Source organism: Oenanthe melanoleuca, chromosome 4 (genome assembly GCF_029582105.1).
Source record: "Oenanthe melanoleuca isolate GR-GAL-2019-014 chromosome 4, OMel1.0, whole genome shotgun sequence".
Classification (NCBI taxonomy): Eukaryota; Metazoa; Chordata; class Aves; order Passeriformes; family Muscicapidae; genus Oenanthe; species Oenanthe melanoleuca.
In genome coordinates, this window is record NC_079337.1 from 60,445,781 (window position 1) to 60,464,668 (window position 18,888).

General features: G+C 40.7%; 1 protein-coding gene across 1 annotated transcript; it reads left to right on the top strand.

Moving 5' to 3' along the window:
- The first annotated feature begins 17,261 nt into the window (after positions 1-17,261).
- On the top strand, positions 17,262-18,640 carry LOC130252341 (C-C motif chemokine 3-like). Its single transcript, XM_056489807.1, has 3 exons — positions 17,262-17,515; positions 17,753-17,861; positions 18,374-18,640. Exons 1-3 carry the CDS (start codon positions 17,410-17,412, stop codon positions 18,465-18,467), a joined length of 309 nt encoding a protein of 102 aa, XP_056345782.1. The 5' UTR covers positions 17,262-17,409; the 3' UTR covers positions 18,468-18,640.
- Positions 18,641-18,888: the final 248 nt, after the last annotated feature.

Consider the following 18,888-nt stretch of genomic DNA (forward strand, 5'->3'; position numbering starts at 1 on the left):
CAAGACATGAACCTTCAGATGTGGCCATAAAATCTGCAATTGCAATTTAGGTTGAAAGTTTTTCTGATTGTAATTAAACTCTAATTCCAATGCAGGAAAGGTGAATTGTCATGTTCTCCACAAGGTATTTAATTCTCAGATGCTCTTCACCTTTTCTCTCTGGTGGCAAGACTCTGGAGTGCAAATTATCAAAATAGAGCTATAATTTTGGATCTGACATAAAAAAATATGTGTGACTCATAGACACTATGCATCTTTTATCACAACCCTAAATACATGATTATGTGGTAGATTGAACTTAGAGTTTCTAGAAAAGAAAGTTGCAGTTTCTCCTTTGAATTACATTTTAGGTTTGGTAAATAATCACAGGTGCACTTTTTAAGCTTATTACTACAATCAAAGTAAAGCATAAAGCACTTGGCAAATGGCAGGTGTCTTTTAAAGAATAAAGATGATGTGGGGGTGAGAGCTAAGACCCAGGAATTTTGCAATAAGAGAGAAAATAGATCTAATCTTTCAGTAAAGCACTGAATATGGTATAAAATCTGCATTACTGCCTTAAAAGTGAGATTCAGAAATCAACACAAATTTTCCAACATAAATAAGGAATTGGAGTGTTGACAGGGATGGCAGGATTCTACTTTTTAGAGTTTTAAAGAATCAGTCTTGGAGCTGATGTTAGCTAATATTTTTAACAATTACATCAACCAAAAGAAAAGGACAACAATGAAATTTCCTGGTGACATATAATTTAGAGAGAATATATGAGTACATCAGATGTGAAGAACAGTGGGACTTTGAGGAAACAAGCAAAATACAAATTTCACAGCAAATACAAATTTCAGTTCACCAAGTACAATTTCGTGGGCAGTGAGAAAAATTTGCAAAATTTTCTGAGATGCAAACAATATAAAAATAAACTGACAATCTGAAACTAGCTAGGATATGTACTTGGCAGGTACTTGTGGGAGTAAAATCAGGTTTTAATATTCTAGTAATTATTATTGATATAATTTAATAAATTTATGCTCTGAAGCAGTAACAGCTTTATACACACTCAATGATTAATGTTTAGATCTAGTTTTGTAACAGGAAATGGTAACTTCAGCATTCATAGTCACAGTTAATATCTATTTTTTTACTTATTTTCTCTGGAAATAAGACAGATAATGTCATGTGTTTCCTAGTAAACTGTAGCACTATTAGTAATTTTTCTGTCCAAGAAGAAAGAAGAGTTGAAATTTCAAAGATGATTATTCTCTTACTGTCATCACCGTAAAAAAAAAAAAAAAAAAAAAAAAAAAAAAAGGATGGCCAAAAAGAGAACAGAGTTTCTCGAAGACCTCCCAGAGAAAAATTTTCAAGGCAGAAAAACCTCATAAAATCTCCAGCTGTAGAAAAATCTTTATGTAGCACTTGCTACCAAAGGACCTAAGGTGTTCTCCAATCCTGGAGAAACATCTCTCATTTTCCAGAAAATATGGTCAATATGCTAAAACACAAGAAGACCTACAAAATGAGTGTATCAGTCACACAAAATTGCCACCAAGAGGTGCTTGTTCCTGATGAAATGGACAGACTTGTGAAGCATTTGGCTGTGTGAAATTTTTGTTCCTTACTTGGAAGGGGGAATTTCAATGTTTCAGTACATTCCAGGGAAACAGTAACAGCAGACTGAGAAATGTGTGTCATATATCAACATTTCACTGCTGTGCCTATGTGGATTCTGTGTGTCTACCTGAATGCTGCTTTCTCCTAAATATTGAAAGTTACAGCCCTGCCTGGGGCTCTTCTTTTCTTCCCACGTGGCCCTGGAAACAAAATATGGCAGAGAGGGTAGGAGAATGCCTAAAATTTCTGTTATCTAATCTGATATTTGCACTGCTGATTTCTAGTGCTTGTATAAGGATCTCATAGCTACTATAAATTATATGATGCTATGGGATTTATTTTAATTATTTTTAGTTGTAAATGGTACAAAGCTAAGAAAAAGGATTTTGTAAAGTATATTCTGATATCTGATAGAGAGGAACCAGTTAAAGGAACAGTTTAATGTATATCTTGATTTTGTAAGTGAAAAGGATGGACAGAAATGGTTAGTATCAGCTTTTACAGCCCAGAAAATACCAAAATTAACGAGCCAAGTTAATACCTGAGTACCTTCTAAGCATCCAGACACCCTTCAAAGTTGCAGAAGTGACTACCCAAACCAGAGACTGGGTCTACCAGGTAGTTTTTAGTGAAGATAAACCCAGCCACAGAAGGATGCAACCTCTTAACTCACAGGTCTGACTGCCAGAGTATCCACCTAAATTATACTGAATTTGTCATGCTTACCCACTCCTGCATGAAGGTACCTTTAATACACAGTTCACTTAAATTTTCTTCAGAGGAACTTAACATTTCTTTAGAGACAGGACTGGGACATAGGCAAATGTTTGCTTGCCCCTAGTAGCAACACAAATATCCCACAGGTGTTTGTCAGACTTCCCTGTGCAACTGCTGCACTCCTTACAAGCATCAATTTCCACCAAAACTTCTTGGCTGGCCAGAGAAACAAACTCCTTATTCTGACCTGATAAACTCCCTGAAGGATTCATGATTGGGTTTTTTTTGTTCCTGTTGCTTCCTTGCTCAGCACAAACACAGTGAGCAGGCACCAGGCTGCCAAACACCCTTCATCAGCTGAGTCCTGTCTCTGCAGCCCCTGGTCCCAGCCACCCTGGGATTAACGATTAGCCCACAACAAAGTAGCTGAACTTTAATTCTCTTGCTCATGTGAATAAAGCCCCTGAGTCCATGATTAAATCAACCTGTTTTGCAGACACTCTGGGGCTCTGAAGCACATTTTATAACCAGCTAAGCAAACTACACAAAGCTTTAATTTCCAGTTAAAGCCTCTGCAATGTGGTGTTTCTTTTCCATGGGGGAGACTGAATTCCTTGCAATCCCATCTTTACTTGCCACTGTCAATATTTCCTTCGCTTAAGAAACAACTGCTGCTCTAACAAATTGCACAAATCTGCTGAACATCCCCTGTGTGACTCCAAGGCTAGAGATAATTAAACATTCCCTTTTTCTATAATAAAAAAGCATTTATTAAAAAAGATAATTGTGATGTTTTAAACACACTGAGAGATTTTTCTCTATTTTTGATAGATGCATGCTCAGGCACATTCTTGCAAAATATTACATGATCAGATGTGTCTTTGTACTTTATAGGGGTCTGTACAAACTGACAAACCATAAAGACAAAGCTGAAACTTGAAATACATGGAGTTATTTTTCTATGGTTTAAACATCCTCCACAGTGAATATTTTCCTGCTTAAGATGATCCAAAATTTCATTAATCATGAATACCACACCTGTACTTCTTTAAAGGCTATTCTTTTAACTAGAGAATTTGAGAACACAAACCCCTGCTCTTAGGTGGATTTGTAAAATAAGGCAGGCAGAAACTGCTACATTCACTATAAAAAAAGAAGACTTTTCCAGATGTTAAACTGTATCCTTGGTTCCTGTTCTTTGTATTAATATCTGTTGTTACATTTATTACATGTTACATGTAATATCTTACTGATACACTTAACTGTAAATTACCATGCTATACTGTAAATTTCTACTATACACAAGTCTTTCTAGGAGATAAATAAAATGCAACAAGAGAGTTCAAATAATTAATTGCCTTTATTAGCCTGTACATAATTCAGCACTTTGTAGTTTGGCTTTTTTGCTTACAGGGAACACACAAAGTACCTTTCTGTGTACCTGCTTCTGCATGGTCCTAAACTAATTGGGCAATGTCTCACAAATTGCATAATTGGCTGAACATTCCCAGCCTTCTGAGTTTAATCAGGAACACATGGTGCATATCAATAGTCTACTTCATTACGCCTCAAGAAGATCCAGGCTACTGTCCATTTTCAATTAAATTGTATTTTAAAAGAACAGCAACTTGACCTTTTGGAATACCACATAATAGGTTTATAAACTTAAGCAGCTTTGGGGTTTTTTTCCCCCTGGAATAGCTAACAAACAAATAGAAATAAGCACCTCTTATTGCAGTATGTCACCAAGGATCAGCCTTCAACACGGCTTTGGATCCATTGGCCAAGTCTTGTGATGATAACAACACCTAAAAAAAATCAGTTGCAAAGGAGTACAGACTGGTGTGTCTCTACAGCCTTGGAGCTTCCTGCTAGCATTTGCTTACTAGAAGAACATAGAAGCCACAAAAGGAAAAGAGTGGGTGTGATCAAACAGCAGAACATTGAGAGGGCTCCAATCCCAAAAGGCTCACCCTTTTAACCAACAGTATGCAGGAGGAAAATGATGAAAAAGCCTTTCTAAAGGTAACAAGCAGATCACTGCCAGAGCTGGGAGCAGAACATGCACCTTTTAAGAGGTCGATTAATTTATTTCTCCTTAATTTCAACTCTGTTTGAAATATCTATTATTTTAAGATTCTCATGACATCCCTGAAAGTCTGTAAAACTGCCAAAAAGATTTTACCATCAGCATAATTTTCTTCTAATTTGGGTTATAGAGATTCTTTTTGTTTAGCTGTGGTGACAGCAGTTGCCAGCCAGTATAGTTCTGTGCATGATCCAAAAGGAGAACTGAATCAGAAGCAAGCCATTAGAGAGCCAAAGCCTGCACTGCTCAGGAACTTTTAGCTGCTACATGAGATTTCATAACATTGAATAGAAGTCATGAGAGGCTTTTACTGGAATATACCAGCAGTTCTGGGAAAGCTCACAGGAAGAAAACATCATTCCCCTCCAGCACGTGCTGGCCATGCTGCTGAAAACCTCTCTGGCCTCTTAATTTGATGGGTTGTGTTGAACAGCTGGGTCACTAAAGTGTACTGTTCTTTTTAACAATAAATACCTGTGACTCATGTGCCCCAATGTTTAGGAATAATACTTTCCTCCACTTGAATGTCACTGTGGCCTTGTGTAAGTGTAAAGTGACAAAGCACTACCATATTTCTAGAGCTCAGAAACAAACCCACACAGTGTGCTTGCTCATCACCAAATGAGATGAAACCATAAAAAAAAACCAAAATAACAAAACTCTGAAAAAATATAAAACTATTCACTAGGCACAACAGCCTAAACAAATGGTACAGAGAATCTGCAGACTGAGGTCAGAGATGATTTAAGTTTATGTGATTGATTACTAGAGACTTTAAATGTCCTTGACCTACATGAATAAAATTATTCCCTAAATTATTCCTAAACAGGCACCTACCACTCTCCAGCTAAGCATTTGTCTGGCAGAGGTAAGAAAACTACTTTTATTTCAGGTATAAGTAATTTTTTATTTATTGACAGGTTCTTCAGTGAAAGTCAATCCACTCTTTTTGGAAGTACACTTCCTTCAGTCTCCCACAGGTAGCCAAAAGACTACTAAAGAAAAAAGGAATAAAATTTAACCTCTTAGAAGAGTATATTGTGGACACTATGGAATATTTATAGAGCATTTTCCTGGGTCCTGGATAATCAGAAGCCTAACTTCAAATACTCTAACTTAGGTATTTGGAGATACAATTCTGCTTTGTTGCTGAGAGAGGAACATTCAGTCTTTTGGATAAAGCTAGCCTTTGTGAATGCTAATTCTCCTGTCCCACCTACCTTCAGAACACAGACCTTTAAAACCCTGGGGTGGATCGTTTTCCCAGTTTAAACCAAAAATCTTTGTGGATTATTCAGCTGGACTGCCAAAGGCATTAGGGCTCAGGAAGAACAAGACAAGTTTTTCTTTGTCATTCTTCTCAAGTATTCTCTCATGAGCAAAAAAACAGATGTATCCAGATGCCACAGCAGCCACCTGACACTAATTACATCCAGGATAGACAGAAGATGCAATTCATAAGCAAAGGTAATTAGGGATTTCAAAGACTTGCTAGTTAATATAATGAGTTTTTGTCACTGGAAGTCTTGGAACAAAATGCAAAGTCATTTTAAAAGCTGTGTTTCTTGTCTCAATAAGAATCTATGCTGGAATTATGTATCCTGGTCTTATACAGGAAGTCTGATGAGATAATCTTCATGGTCTCTTCTAGCCTCTAAATCAGTGAATAAAGAAACAGCAAATATATCTATGACTAGTCATAAAAATAGGTTGATCATAATAAAAACAAAGGATCAAAAGAATGAAAAAGTTGGCTTTGCCTACTAACATTCAGAAGTGTGACAAAAATAAACAGTTGAAGAAGTAATCATTGTAAATTATTTAAAAAGCAAAAGAAAAATATAAATAACAATAAAGGCAAAAACTTCTACAAACACTTGGCCATCTACTTCAGCCCCAGCAAGGGCCTTGCTTTCTGTGTGTTTTATTGTTTTGTTTGATTTGTCATAAAGGTCACAAAGTAAGATTATCTTCTCTTCTGCAGGGGCTATTGGACACCTTAATAGATTTCATTATAAGAGCCATTTCTCTGACATTCAGTTGACATTTGACTACTCATGATCTCTCCTGAAGTGGCAGAAAATACGTGCAACTCTACCTAGGAATACACTACATGTGTGGTAGAGAGCAGGAAAAACTTTCAGGTGGAAGCAACATCAGAACGAACTTTGCCATGACCATTTGCACATGTGTTAAGTGTTCAAAAACACAAAGACTGACAAAAGCACTACTCCAACTCTTCTTCAATCCTTAAGACAGTAAAGTCAATAATGGGATTTTAAAGCAGTGGTTTGAGCAGAAAAAGTGACTATGGACTGAAGTAACAAAGGGATTACATTGAAAAGTACACAACAGACTTGGGTGACTGGCTCCTCTTGTTTTATCTTCACTGTACACACAAATTAAGTGATAGGTAAAATGAAATAAACTGAATCTTACCTAAGGGCCTAATTGCAGAATGTACATTCCCCTAGAAAAAAACACTTAGAAAAAACTGGAAAAACTTCATCACATCATGGTTTGTATCATCATTGCCCACCCTTTGCCACAAAGACTTTGGCTGTCACTCACCTGAAGGAATTCCTCTCTTTTTGAGAGCACTTGAGGATACCAGCTCCCAATATTACTCAGTAGTTTGGAAGATGCTAACTGCCAGTTTGGGCCACAAGACCTGCAAGGACTTGCCATTTTCCTTGGGTTCCTGGTCCTCTTTGCCAAGTCAATCAACTTGAAAGTGTCAGATTTGTTTCAGTTCACCTCAGACAAATTTAAAAATAAAAGCCTTAAAATTTATTCGTGCAAAACAAAACATTTTTTTATTGATTATGATACTTAAAAACACACTTGGAAACATAAAGCATAATATAAATAAATTGACATTTAAGACCAACCTGACATAAATGCTCTTTCTTCCCTTAGACACATTCAGTGGAAGTTCAGCACCTTCTAAAGAAAAGCTATAGACAGAGTTTCAGCATTCACAGATCCACCAGGGGCAGTGTGCAAACTACAAACTGAAAAACATCACTCAGAAGAATTGTCTTTCAGAAGAGGACTTCTTTGAGTCTTTATTCAGAAACAGAAGCTAAAAGGGCAGCAGCTCAATAGCATTAATTCTCTGAAACATTTTCATTTCCAGATGACCTAAAGGGTTAGCTTAGAACCTAGCAATCTATCCTTCATAAATATGCCTTTTTAACTTTTAATATTACTTTAATTTTTCTTGAAGACTATTCCTGTCATACTAGTAACAGTGATGACAGAGCTGGCCCTTAGTAAGCTCCCTGTTCTTCTCTATTAGTCTGGGGAGTACAGCTGTCACCAAAATAAAGAGATACCCAGACTGCACAAACTACTTTCATATTCTTGTTTAAGCACTTGAAGTATGTTAGGTGATGTATTAAGTACTTCAGATGTACTCACATGCCTGACTCTGCCAAACACCATCCTCAAACTAAACTCAGTCTTTGCAAACCAAGTATTCATCACCCTTTAGAACTTAAATCCACTGATCTCAAAGCACTCCTAGCAGATTAATCTTCATAAAGAACACAGTGGAGCTTTAATTTTCTCTCATAAGACTAAGCAATGATATCTCCTATTCTTCTAAGAGCCACAAAATGCACACTCAACTCAATCATCTCCTTTGGGGAATTAAAACCCAAAACACTCACTTCTCTGGAGAATCTTCTAACTAATGAGATTTATCTGACCAGCTAAGAGCAAGGGCATAAATCAACAAAGAGCAAGGGCATAAATCAATAGCCTAATAAGTTAGGACTCCTGTGCCTGGATTCCAGTAAAGGAGAACATGCCCTCAGCCTCTGGGGAAAACACGAAAAAAGTTTCTGAAGGAAAAAAGAAAAATAAAATCCACCTTTCCCAGCTGAATACTCCTACCAGTGTTAGTGAGAGTCACACACCCTGAGATTCTCACCATATCAGTTTAAATTCTCCTTACTTCAGTCTGAAACAGCTGAGAGGCAAGGGACAAAGAGCCCTTCACCAGCACCATGGGGCTGCCACAGTCCCTGTTGTACTGCTTGTGCCAGCTCCTGGTTCTGGGCTCCAGCTGAGAGGGTGGAAGGGGGGACAGCACAAACCAGTACCAACCTGAACCAGGGATGCAGGAGCATCACATGTCATCGCAGCTCTTAGATTCTGTGCTGCAATTTGCTTTTCTGGAAAGGAGGCTTGGGAGAACCAACTGCTCAGCCCCTGCAAACATAGCTAAAGGCATAAAACCACTTCCTGATCAATACAACTTTGATGATTTTGTTAACTATGATCAATCCCATTTCCCCCCAGGTACCTGCTGACAAACCAAACTTTCAGGGAATAAAGCTTGCCAAATTTATTACAGAACAGTATTGCCCTCCTGTGGCCAAAGACTGTTCCAAAGAAGGGAATCTTATGAGGGTTTCTCTGTATTTACTTATTTGTCTCTTTCTTTCTCTTGCACAGCCTGTACCCACCTTTCTGAAAGAAACTGACAACTGGGAGACTCAGCCTCTCCAAAACCTAGATGCTGGTTTTGTCATGTCAAGGCATAGAAGCTGAACAGAAAAGTAAGCAGTAGACATCATCCCAGTCCCTCTGGCTCCTTACATTTCTCCTGATGATGCTCTTCACATCAGAAATTATTATCACTCATATTCATCTTCACTGGTGAAGTTTGATAGTGACAGCATTTCTTTCTGTGCACATTCTTTTACCTTATATTTACTTCTATCTTATATTTACTGCCTATTTAATAATCCAAAAGCAGAATGTGCCTTTTTTCAGACTAAGAGACAATCAATTTCTCCACTGGGAGCAAGCATAGACTACCCCCAAATTAATGTAAAAAAAAATATTTTCTCTGATTTAAAAGTCTTTCAGAACAGGTCCTGAGTGACTTAGCAAACACAATGTAAGAGTTGCAGACACACACAGCAGTAACAGAGACTACAATGGGACTGACACACAGCTCCCCATGGCAACACCCAAATCCCCAGGCTACAGAATTGACATGCAAAGCAGATGGCATCATCCCATCCTTGAATACACAAAGTTCTCTTAGCTAACAAAAGTATAGCTTAAACAACAAAACTACAACTTTTTCGTGTATTAAATACTTAGAGATAATAAAAACATGAATATTGATCAGTCACACACCTGAGAAAACACTGTTGCAATAAAGGACTTACATAAATTACAGGACAAATGTAGCTTAAAACAGTCTAAATTCTTCACCATTATGTCAAAGTGTTGAAAACCAAGATACAGTTTCTGTGGAGATTAATTTCACTTTACATATTTCATGGAATGGGCTTGGCCCAATCTATTTTACCTGCCAACAGTCAGTTAATATGACTCAGCTTTTCTGCCCAGCTGTCAAAGGCTGAAGAAATAAGAATAAGCAGCTCCATCTTCCTTCTGTGAATGCCAGCTATGCAGTACAAGAATGATTTACCTTTTCTTTTCACAATATCTGTGGTTTTAATCAAGTCTGATTTCAATTTATACATATGTTCCAGTATCTTCTACACTGCATTTTTGTGTTACTCCATTCAAATTAAAGAAACCAGTCACAAATAATCCATATATACAGAGAAAGTTTGGGAATACATCTGTGCTTAAAATATGCAAAAATACTGCAGGTCGTTTCTGGAAAACAAACAGCCCAAAACAGGGGACAAGTAGGAATCCTGGGCCACAACAAAGTTCCTTAGACACAGCCATAGTTTTTCAATGCTCTGGATTGCAGCTAACAATGCCCACTTGAAAATACAAGTTTGTTTTGGTTAAAATAAAAAAAACCTTCTTACCGACTCACCTTCAGGTAATTACTGACAGCAAATTGTTACTTGCTGCCTAATTTATGAATAATTAATTTTCATGATCATTTCAGGACAAACAGCATCTGCTTAGCATTAGGTTCCAGAAGAGTTTGTAGAAGGTGATCAAAATGAGGACTTCATACCCAGCTGAGTACATAGAGACAGGGAGGGCAGGATAAGGAATAATTCTCAATCTCCTGGAAATATCTGAAAAGGTTTTTTACCTATGCTTCCCTTCCAAGAACATTTTGTACAGACCAAGTATATAGAACTGCAGTCTGGAAGGAAGGAAGGAGAATATTTGAAAGTATTTTATCCACAAGATGACAGTGAACACAGCTCACTTGCTCATGAATTCTGTGTAAGCAATGTTAAGAGTCACAGGCTTGCTAGCATTTGGCTTAATTGGGCAAAGCAACAGTCTTCTGGATGGAGGTACAAAAAATAACAGCATTTTTCCAGCTCAAGCTCCACTGCAGTCTTGCAGCAAGGACATGCACTGGCCACACCTTTCAGCAATGTGTCCTGTAGGACAGGTGAAGAAGGACATCAGATTTCTTCTAGGAACCCTGGAGACATCATCCATTTCCTTTTGTGTACCTTCTTCCTAACCCTATGGCAATGAACAGCCACATTTGGATGTTGCTATTCACTCTTAAGTGCATTAAATTTTTGATTATTCACTTTTTCATCTTTTCCGATCGGTTTTTATTTTGGATGCTATCTAGAAAAACAAATAAAAATTAATAAATAGCTCATATTTAGATTCCCATTTATTTTTACTTTTGGCTGCTGGATTTGTCATCTGTAGAGCTCAGTATTAGTTATTCCACATGTAACACTCCCCAGAATCATTCTTTTCATTCAACCACTTATCCCTAGAAAACAATTTTCTTGACAATTACCCTGATTTCTTTTCTTATGATAGCCCATTTTGCAGAAGCAACAGAATCCAGCTGAAAAAGTGAGGATAACAGGATGCCACCAACTAGTGCAGGCTTTCCTTCCTCTTGCTTTCTGACCCAGGCCATGGCAAAGAAAGCCAGGTCATCATCCCTCCCACAGCACACACTCCCATTTCTCTTCTCTTTGTAAGCTCAGTGCTCCTTGCTGTGTTGTAAAACCCCACCTGCTCTCCCTGCAGTATATCTCTACCTGGACAGTGTGTACTTCAGGCAAGGAACAAATCTCTTCTTCTGGCTCCCAAGTCCTTTTTCAGGAACTTACAAATCTATGAGAATTGTCCCCACTCCTGAGAATGGTGTGACCTCATCTCCCTCTACAATTATTGTCCTTTGGGGTTCATTCCTCTTGACCAGATGTTCAGCCACTGCTGCTCAGGCTTTGCACATCTGAATGCCTCATAGACAATAAGGATAACAAAATACCCTGAAATCAGTGTTTGGTTGGTGAAGTCCTCCTAACTCAACTGCAGTCTCTCTCTCCTTGAGGAATTCTCTGTGATGCCCACTAGGAAGCACTAAGATCTCAGACATAGCAAGGGATGTAGATTTTTTTCCTAGCTCTGAAATTCTCTCTTTGAACCTTCAATAGGAAGAGTAGTTATTTCAGCTGGACTGGAAGAATCCATCTGCTTATTTGCTCCATTTGCTACAGTTCCCATGACCCTTCTTCTGCCTAAATAGCTGAAAATTCAGGAACAGTAATGAGAATGAAATGCAATGAGAATGAAAACTACTCCTTTTAACATTCTCAGGAGTTAATGCCAGAGCTAGCAATACTCTAAAATGCCAAGCCACTGCTGAAGGTTTCTCACCAGACATTAAATTCCCCATATAACAGTAACTTGAAAAATATTGCTGTTTCTCTTCACGAGTTCTGATAACAAATTTTCTGATGCCAGAAAATAGGGATGCTTCTCTGTATCTCAACAGATACAAAAAAAGATACTGAGCTACACCTGAATAATGCAAACTGCAACATACAACTCTTCCTTGCACATCTAGGGAAAGAGAGCCAGGAGTTTTGAAAGGTACAGGTGTTTGGTAAAGTTTGAAACTATATACACAATGGAAAAGGAATGGGAGAAAAATAATGTACCAATTATTAATATAAACTTAGAAAGCCATGAAAAAATGAAGGGAGTTCATGAAGGTATGTAAACAAGGAATAGCATGACCTAAGGGAGACAGGAAGAGGAAGAAGATGAAAGTAGAAAGGCAGAGAAGCAAGAGGCAGAAATAATTCAAGGCATCAGGACACACAGGTGCACCTGCTGGAGTCCTCCTGCTGTCACAGCTCACGTGAAAACCAGCACTGCAGAAGCCACTGGCATTGCTGTCCTACATTTCTGAGGAAATGGGGATCAAGTGAAACTGCAACCATACTTGGAAGGAGCTCTTAAGTAAATTCCTGACAAAAAGGACACAGTTGCTCTGACAGAAAACTGATGTAAAGGAGCATATCTGCCAGGTTTGTTTCTATACTGCGCTGTCAAATTCCAGAAAGGATGATTCAGGAGGAATGGAGTTACAATCAATTATCTATAATAGGATGATGAGAGAAAAATACAGCACTTATGTATATGGTTTTTAGGAGATGGCACTTGGCACTCTTCAGAATACTTTTTGTTATTTCATGTTCTGTTCTACTGTTCTTGCATTTTTTTTTAATTGAACTAGACTCAACCATTAATTCCACTGATAGGCTTCATCTCAGAGAGGAGCAGCATTTTACAAGCAGGTGAGATATACCTGTCAGCAATTTGTTTGTTTATTTTACATGCATTTCTTATTTCATACTAATAATCTACAGCCCAAATTCTATTAAAAAATTACCTATACACTTATATTAAAAATGCAAGTGGTCTCACAACAGTATAGTTCATGCATTATAAAACATTAGTGCCAGAGATGCTTTCTGGGATTCTGAGTTTTTGAGAAACCATCTCTCATTTCAAATCTTGATAGTATTCAGTACCTACACTCCAACTAATTGAAACACATCAAGATTCCACCTAAAAAATCCTTATTCTCTGCATACTTATAAAAAAAAATTGATGGGAAAAAAAAGAGCCTTTAAAAGTATGTGTTGAGAATTGGATAAAAAGGAAAGATGGATTCACTGCTGGAGCCAAAAGTCATCTAAAGCTGCAGCCAGGAGCACTAAAACAAAGAGCCAAGAATGCCACTGAGTTCTTTGTTTCTTCTCAAAACAAGTCATGGTTCACTCTAATCAGCTGCAAAGATCATTTCTGAAAGGGCAGATTGATAAGTTGGTTTTCATACACTTATCTTCAGCATCAGCCCTAAACAATTTAGCTGAGGAAGTAATTTCAGAAGGAAAACAGCAATACTAAGCTGTTATAACTTCTGTAAATTAACTGCTCTAGAGGGATGTTTTGTAATAATAAAATACTGACACTTGGTTTTTTCTTCCACTAAAATTAGGTGCATAGAGGAAATTATCCACTTTATGAGAATACATCTTTTAAAATGAATTCCAAACTGGTTAGTTCTCTTTGATGTTCCAGTAATTCACATTAAAGACACGGGTAAGAAGGGAATGTAAAAACAAGCATTTCCCAGTTCATCTTTTCAGCATGTTATGCAATTCATTTTCTTCAGTCTGACATTGTTTAACTTTCTGCTTGAATGCACAGAATTTAATCCAAGGAAAATAAAGAAGCTATTTCAGAAAAAAGAAAACAGTTACATAGATTAACTTAATTTAAATGCACAAAAAATGTCTCCTTGACACTACAACAGAGTAGTTTTTCTACAGTTCAGACCTGGAACAAAGCAGACCCAAAACTTCTGATGCTGGAAAGGACATGTTATCTGGGTGTGCTTGGGCAGAAAGTGAGAGTGACCCACGCAGAGAATCGTGGAGACAGGAGCTGTGATGCAGCCTGCTCTTCTGTGAGCTGAAAATGGAGTTTTCCCAGAGAAGGCAATGTCTCAGGTACAGCTGTCAGCCTCTGGGCCACTGAGGGATGGGTGTGTAAAGTGCTTTTAAGACAACTGTGACTTTCCATCCCAGTGAGCTATTGCAGATGCCTTAAGGGAATATCAGAGGAATCCAGGTCCTTTTAGCCCTGCTGAAGTAGTCAAAATTGATGTCTAAAAGCTGATTCTGACCTTGGTCTGAGATTTACAGAACAGCTTAATCCCTTGGCAAACAGGATTGTGTCTTCAGTGAGAGAGCTCAGCTCCATTAGTACAGATACATCCTGGAAAACTTAAAGCACATCTAAATAAATTCTCTTTAATTTAAGGTGAATTAGAGTACAAGGAACTATATATCTCTCTTAAAAAAAAAAAAATCAATGTATAAGATCCATAAAAATCCTTTCTCTCTTATTACTAAAAGAAGAAATAGGTTCCCTCCTATACAAAACCATACTGAGAAATGGATGCCAGGAACAGAGAATGTTTTGTGTCACCAAGTAAAGACAACCAGGCATCTCCAAAGCCATCTTGATTTGTAAAGCTCCTGTGCTATCAATTCCTAACATTAACCCAGGAGAGTTTGTCAAGAATGAACCTGGATCTGTACAGGGCCAAAAAGCCTTCCAAATATTAATACCTAATCCAAAATGTAAAAAAATCCCTGCAGGTGCAGGTAGAGCCAGTAGGATTTCACACAGTGTTAAGGTCCCTTGTGGCTCTCCACAAGACCAGGCTGTAGCTCACTGCTGAGTGAGTTCAGTTTGCTCAGCCTGGAGAAGAAAAGGCTTTTGGGGAACCTTAGAGCATCTTCCAGTGCCCAGAGAGACCCTGCAAGAGAGCTGGAGAGGGACTCTCAGTCAGGGAGTGTAGTGATAAAATTGCTACTCCCTTTTTTTCCCTTTTGCCAGTCTTTTCCTGATTTTCCTCAGGGCTCTTGTTATGGAGCTGCATGTGCCAGCCTGGCTCTTGGCAGGTTTAGGTTCTGGCCAGTCCAAGCCAGGGACCCAATGGAATCTGAAAGTCACAACACAGTGGCTGGTGCTTCCCCTTCTGTGGTTTCCTTGCCTTCACCAGCTCAGCAAATCTGGCTGCCCTGACAATGTCCTTGTTATGATGCACTCATTTTCTTTCCATTTCCCCAATATGCTCTTATTTTCTTACAGTTTCCCCATCTGAGGCCCATCTATGTGACCCCAGCATTGCTGAGTCTCCCAGAAGCCAGGTAAGCTCTCCCTTCCCAGAAGGCAGCCCCATGCCCATTGATGAGACCCCAAAGTCCACTTGGAGAGCTGGCAGTGGGATACTCCTGTGCATGTCTCCCCCACAAAAATGAAGCATCAGGTCATCAAGGAGAAAGGTGAGTGCAGAACATCCCTCTGAACACCTGCCAGAGCAGATTTTAGCTGGTGCCCAGCTGTGCAAGGAGAGGCCCCTGAACTGTGTGAAGGTGCTCTGGCTTCTCCCTCCTCCAGTTCTTGGTATTAACCCCCCTGGCACCCCAGCAGGTTCTGGGGGTGACACTGGTGCTGTCTCCCAGCACTGTTCAGGCTGTGCCAGTGAGCTGACAGCAAGGTCACTGTGCCAGCAGGACAGGCTCATGTCCACAGGAATGGACTGGAGAGTTCCTAGAGCTGACACTCCATGGCCCCTAGCCCCACACCTCCAACAGTCCCTGGCACATCCCTCTTTCCCCCTCCTGCAGTTCCAGGCCAGCAAGCTGAGCCAGACCAATGAAGAGGGATTCTACAATTCTTTCCCCTGGTAACCAGCAGGAGCTGGCACAGTTGGCACAGAAGGTGAGGTTAGGGGTGTTCATAACCCATGTCTGGCAGTGCACAGGCTAACAACCCCCAGGAAAGCTCTGGCAGCCAGCTGTAAACCACCCACCAGACCCTCATTTACACAAAAAGGCTCATTTCTGCAGAAATTAGGTATTCTGAGAGGGGCTCTCACTAGCCAGGCAGCACACCAGCAGTGCTGGGCAAGGGGTAACCAGGCTCCCCAGGGCATGTGGCACTGGCACCAGCTGCCTCTGTGCCATCCCCTCAGGGGCTGCACCCTGGACACACCACTACAGCAGAATTCCTGCTTGACAAAGGTAGGATAAAATCAATTCCTACAGACCCCAACAGTGTACACTCAGAAAGCAAGATACAAAACTTGCTACTTCCTCCTTCATTTCTTGTGTCTGGCCTTGTTCTGGTTTTCCTCAGAGCTCTGGTCAGTAAATTTCATGTCCCAGCCTGGCTCTCAGCCAACAGGTCATTGCAGCAGTAGCAGGGCTCATGTCACGGGGGCTTGGGCTCTGGCCATTCCCACCAGACACTCAAATGGAATCTGAAAGCTGCAGATCTGTGGCCAGCACTTCCCTTCTGTGGTTTCCTTGATCTCTCCAGCTCACCAAAACTGGCAAATCCTGGCATAACTCCCCTGTCATGATGCACTCATTTTCTCTTCTTGAAACCCTGGGTGAATAGGAGAGAAGTAGCAGCAGGGACTGAGCATTGTGTAGAGGAAAACCCTGCAGCCACCCCAGCTCCAGCCCTGCTTGTGTTCCCTCAGCCCCTGCAGCACCATGAAGTTCACAGAAACAAATTGTAGGATCATTTATGTTGGAAAGGACCTTTAAGATCACCAAGTCAAACCATCAAGCTGGACTTAACCAAGTTAAGACCATCAAGTCATTAACCCAGCACTACAAAATCCACCACTAAACTATGTTCCTAAGCACCACATTTACATGTCTTTTAAATGTCACTAGTGATGGTGACTCCACCACTTCCCCAGACAGCCTCTTCCAGTGCCTGACAACACTTTCAGAGAAGAAAGCATGCCCTGGTTCTAAGTGATGCCATTTCATCTCATCCTGTCTCTTGTTACCTGGGAGAAGAGAGCAACCTCCACCTCACTACAGCCCTCCTTTCAAGAAGTTGCAGATTGTAGTAAGGTTCCCTCTCAGGGGGGCCTCCTCTTCTGCCATCAAACAAACCCAGCTCCTTCAGCTGCTCCTCAGAAGACTTGCTCTCCCTTGAATCTGAAAATCTCAGCCCTGTGGCTGGCACTTCCCTTTCTGCAGTTTCTTTGCCTTACATAATTTTCCTGGTATGATACACTCATTTACTTTCTTGAAACCCTGTGCCCACCCAGTGGTGGGGGTATAAAAGGAGATCAGCAGGAGCAGGGGCTACAGTGCAGAGGAGAGCCCTACAGCCAGCCCAGTTCCAGCCTGGCTCGTGGCTCCCTCAGCCCTCCCAGCATCATGAGGGTCCTTGCAGCCTCCCTGGCTGTTCTGCTCCTTGTGGCCATCTGCTCCCAGGCTGAGGATGATCACAGAGTCTCCAGGAATGCTGCTCTTTCCAAGAGAGGTAGGCTTTCCTTCCTCAGCAGAGAGCCCCATCCCCACTGATTAGACCTTCATGGCCAGGGAGAAGGCTGGGAGCAGATGGCCATCACCAGTGCAGGGACTAAGCCTCAGAGATGGAGGTTTTCAGGGGGTGTTCCTGGAGAACACAGCACAGGTGATGGCAAATCCCCTGGGAGCCACAGGCAGAGCCTCTGTCACAGTGTGGGGTCTCACTGAGCCCATTTCTCTGCCCTCACAGAAATCAAACCCATCTCCTGCTGCGTCTCCTACATCTCACACCCCATTCCAAGCAACATGATCCGCTCTGCCTACAGGAGCAGCACAGGCTGCTCACTGCAAGCCGTGATGTAAGTACCCAGCATCACCAGGGTTCAGGGAGCACCAGCCAGGGCAGCACCCCAAGGTGCCCAAGGATGGGGAAGGGCATGGACAGGTGTGGAGGGGCTTACTCTGGCCTGTGAGCCAGAGAGGGTTAATGAATGAGGCTTATTTCTGAAAGGAATCTTGTAAAGGCCATTGGCCTGGAGACCAAGAAGAGAAGGAGATAAGCAGGAAAGAAAAGCTGCAGCTGGGAAAAGTATTTTTAGAAAAGTTTTGTGAAAAACAGAGGTGGTGATGGTTTTACATCAATGAATGTTATGTTGACTTACTGTAACCAATGAGTAAAGTGTAAATTTTGTAGAGTGTATAAAAGACAGCTAGCTGTTGTAATAAACAGGATATTAGCCTACTGAAATGCAGTGTGTCTATTTGTATGTCGTGTCTGCCTCAACAGCAACAGACAGGGACAACCAGGGTGCTAGAGCAGGCACCCTGATGCCCTGGCTGAGTGCCTCAACATTGTTTTTTTCCCCAACAGCCTGCTCACCAGGAAGGGGAGGGAGGTGTGTGCAGACCCCAAGGCTCCCTGGGTGCAGAAATACCTGCAGGACCTGGAGCTTCTGGAGTACTGACTTTTCCCTGCTACTGTACCTGGGCAGGGGGCTCAGCCCCCAGCACGAGACATGCAATAAGAGTGCTTGAGCTGCATCCTTCTTCAAAGGGAAAATTTATTACAATTGCCATACACTTGTTTAACTAAATTTTGCTTGCCTAAATGCTTGAATAAACTGTTTGGCTTATCAAACCCTCTGAGTGTGTCTGAAGTCCCTGCTGGAGCCCCAACATGACAGAAAGGACCCATGGGGACCCTCTAGCCCTCCCCATGGTTTCACTGCTATCCACTGTGCAGAGTAGCTCCACAGCTCCCACAGCACTTCCCTCTCCCCAGGCTGGACTCAGCTCCTGCATACCCAGACATACCTGTGATGTGACACATCTCAACCATTTCTTGGGGCCCTCTCCATACAGCACATGTGGATCCCAGCAACAAAC